This window comes from Penaeus japonicus, unplaced genomic scaffold, assembly GCF_977035675.1.
Source record: "Penaeus japonicus unplaced genomic scaffold, GWHDUDI00000001_assembly GWHDUDI00000011, whole genome shotgun sequence".
Lineage (NCBI taxonomy): Eukaryota > Metazoa > Arthropoda > Malacostraca > Decapoda > Penaeidae > Penaeus > Penaeus japonicus.
Window position 1 is genome coordinate 9,004,247 of NW_028234413.1, and position 2,500 is coordinate 9,006,746.

At 35.8% G+C, this 2,500-nt stretch overlaps 1 protein-coding gene across 10 annotated transcripts in view; it reads left to right on the forward strand.

Moving 5' to 3' along the window:
• The window catches only part of LOC122267539 (ral GTPase-activating protein subunit beta), a 36,868-nt gene that overhangs the window by 22,568 nt on the left and 11,800 nt on the right, over nt 1-2,500 (forward strand). For all 10 annotated transcript variants that reach the window (XM_043037582.2, XM_043037583.2, XM_043037585.2 and 7 more), the window contains 5 exons: nt 89-174; nt 377-517; nt 648-755; nt 1,042-1,240; nt 1,436-1,649. In XM_043037582.2, coding sequence (XP_042893516.1) covers nt 89-174; nt 377-517; nt 648-755; nt 1,042-1,240; nt 1,436-1,649 — 748 coding nt within the window. The remainder of the gene's footprint in view (nt 1-88; nt 175-376; nt 518-647; nt 756-1,041; nt 1,241-1,435; nt 1,650-2,500) is intronic.

Below are 2,500 nucleotides of genomic sequence, written 5' to 3' on the forward strand. Positions count from 1 at the left end.
CCAGAGAGGGTTAATTCTGAAATTGATATTAATTTTGGTTATTTGCATTTGGACGTGTCTTTTATTAAAAAAATAAATAAATTCACAGATGGATTAGAATGCAAGCGTGCAGTGAAGTGGCTGTGTGATTACATTGCTTACCAGTGCTCAAGACCCCCCAGAGCTCATTCTAAGGTAAGGGGGGGGATAACTTCTGTCAGTCTTTTTAGTAAAGATTTCCTTCTATTCTTGTTGAATGAAGGACTGATGAAAGTAGATCACTAATTAGAATTTGCTTTGTCATATATATTAGTGATGAGGATTATAATGATAATGTTTACATAGCAATGCAAATTAACTTTCAATGCCCCAGACTTTTAATCCCCCAATCTCTTAGGATCTTCATTCAACTATTGTAGCAGCTTTCCACTGTGCGAGTGTCTGGCTAGTGGCACACCCATACCTGTTGCAAGATAAAGAGTGTCTTGCAACAGTTCTGGAGGTTGTTGAACTTGGCATATCTGGATCTAAGTCACAGGTATAAATGGAATTGTTTGATTTTTACTTATTAGGAGAACTTTGTATAAACACCTCATATTATTGATATATTCGTGTCACTAGGTTAAGAGTTTTGTTGGTTTTAATGTTGATATACTTCCAATGTCCAGGTAAAATCAAGTGATGCCCCAAGACTCAAGCATGAAAAGGAGCTAAAACCAGCTAGCATGAGGGTGAAAGATGCTGCTGAGGCACTGCTTTCATGTGTTTTATCTCAGGTGAGTTTGTGATCAGACTTTGTGTGCGTGGGTATTTGTGGATATGTGCATGTGTTTGTGTATGTGATATATCTGAGATTTAAGGGAATTTATAGCAGTGACAAAATTGAATAGAGAAAAATATATATTCTGTATAGATTCTCTGTCTACCACTCTTAGTTAATATTGTCTGGCTTTTATTAGTTCACTTAATTTTAACATAACTTCTAGTAATTGAAGTTATAGGATCAATTATATTTAAGGTTTTAAAGATTTTTTTCCATATGAAGAATTAAACCTCTTCCAGGTTGGAACTTTCCCATCGGTGTGTGGTGCAGAATCTCTTTCGTCCTTGCTTGATGAAGTGACCTTGCTGCGTCACTGCAACACCTGGGGGGGCTCTGACCAGCTCACAAGGGACACTGCTGCACTCCACTTCAGATATTTTGTGGCTCAGAATTCCATAATGCTGGCACTTTTAGAGCAACCCCTTGGAAATCATCAAGGTTGTCATGCTTAGTGCAGGAAGTTGACTAAATTTAGATTCCTAGAAGCTTTACAGTATTTGAAGACATTGAATAAGAACTTAATTCCTTTGAATAAGAACTTAATTCCTTTGCAGTTGATGCTTCAACAAAATAATATATTAGTAGATATTATCCTTGGGATGAACAGACACTGATTTCCTGCCTCTATTTTAGACCCCCAGCCAACAGTTACTGCCTTGATCCGTGGGCCTTTTGGACGAGTGGTTTGGACCATGCAACTGCGACACTTACCAAGACACAAGTCCTCGGCCAAGCTGTACACTGTCAATCCAGGACGGCCATTGCCTATGAATGATGTTGGGATTAAACACAGTGTGAAACCAAAGTATTTCCCTGATAGTGTTGATAGGATACCTCTCAGCAAAGCGTAAGTTTTATTATTGATCATCTGTGTTAATTTGGGTTTAGCTTTTTTTATAGTAATACTAACGCTTATCTTCTGTTTAGGGTGTTCAAGTGATACCCTCTAACAGTGAAAATTGATTTATTTTGTTATTCGTAACATCTATTTCATAGGGAATTTCATAGCTGTGGATAAATTTTTAAGAAAAAGACATATACTATACTGTATAGATCCTACCACCCTCATTGAATTCTTTTTTCATACTGCCTGTTTGCATATCAACTAGATGTAGAATGCTATTGTATATTTTTTGCATGTCCTATATGTGGATTATTCTGTACATATATCTAATCATGAAATGAGGACTGCTTTGACATTAAGTATTTTTAAAATGGAGAAAACAATAGTGCTATTGATATAGATTATTGACTAATATGATAATATAACCTCTAAAATTGGCAAAACTTTCAGTATGTCTCTTCTTCCAGCTGCATTTTATGTATGAGTTTTCAAATTTCATTATGGCCATGTTTGGTCTTTGGGATTTCAAGAGCTTGAATTTTCACAAAACAATATATATTTCATTGCCATATGTCAGATACAGAGCCCACAGTGAAGCATCAATGTTTACAAGCTATTGTGGTGACTCCTCACATTTGAAAAAGTATTGCAGTTACCCTACAAACAGGAAGGGAAATGGGAATAATCTACCATGCCTATGAAGCACCTGCTTATAAAACACATGCAAATATTGCACAAATGATGGAAGACAAAAACAAATAGAGACAATGGAAGCAAATAGAAAATAATTAAATAGAGAGACATATTATTAAAAGACAATAATATACTATGAGACATGTAAAACTGAGGCTGAG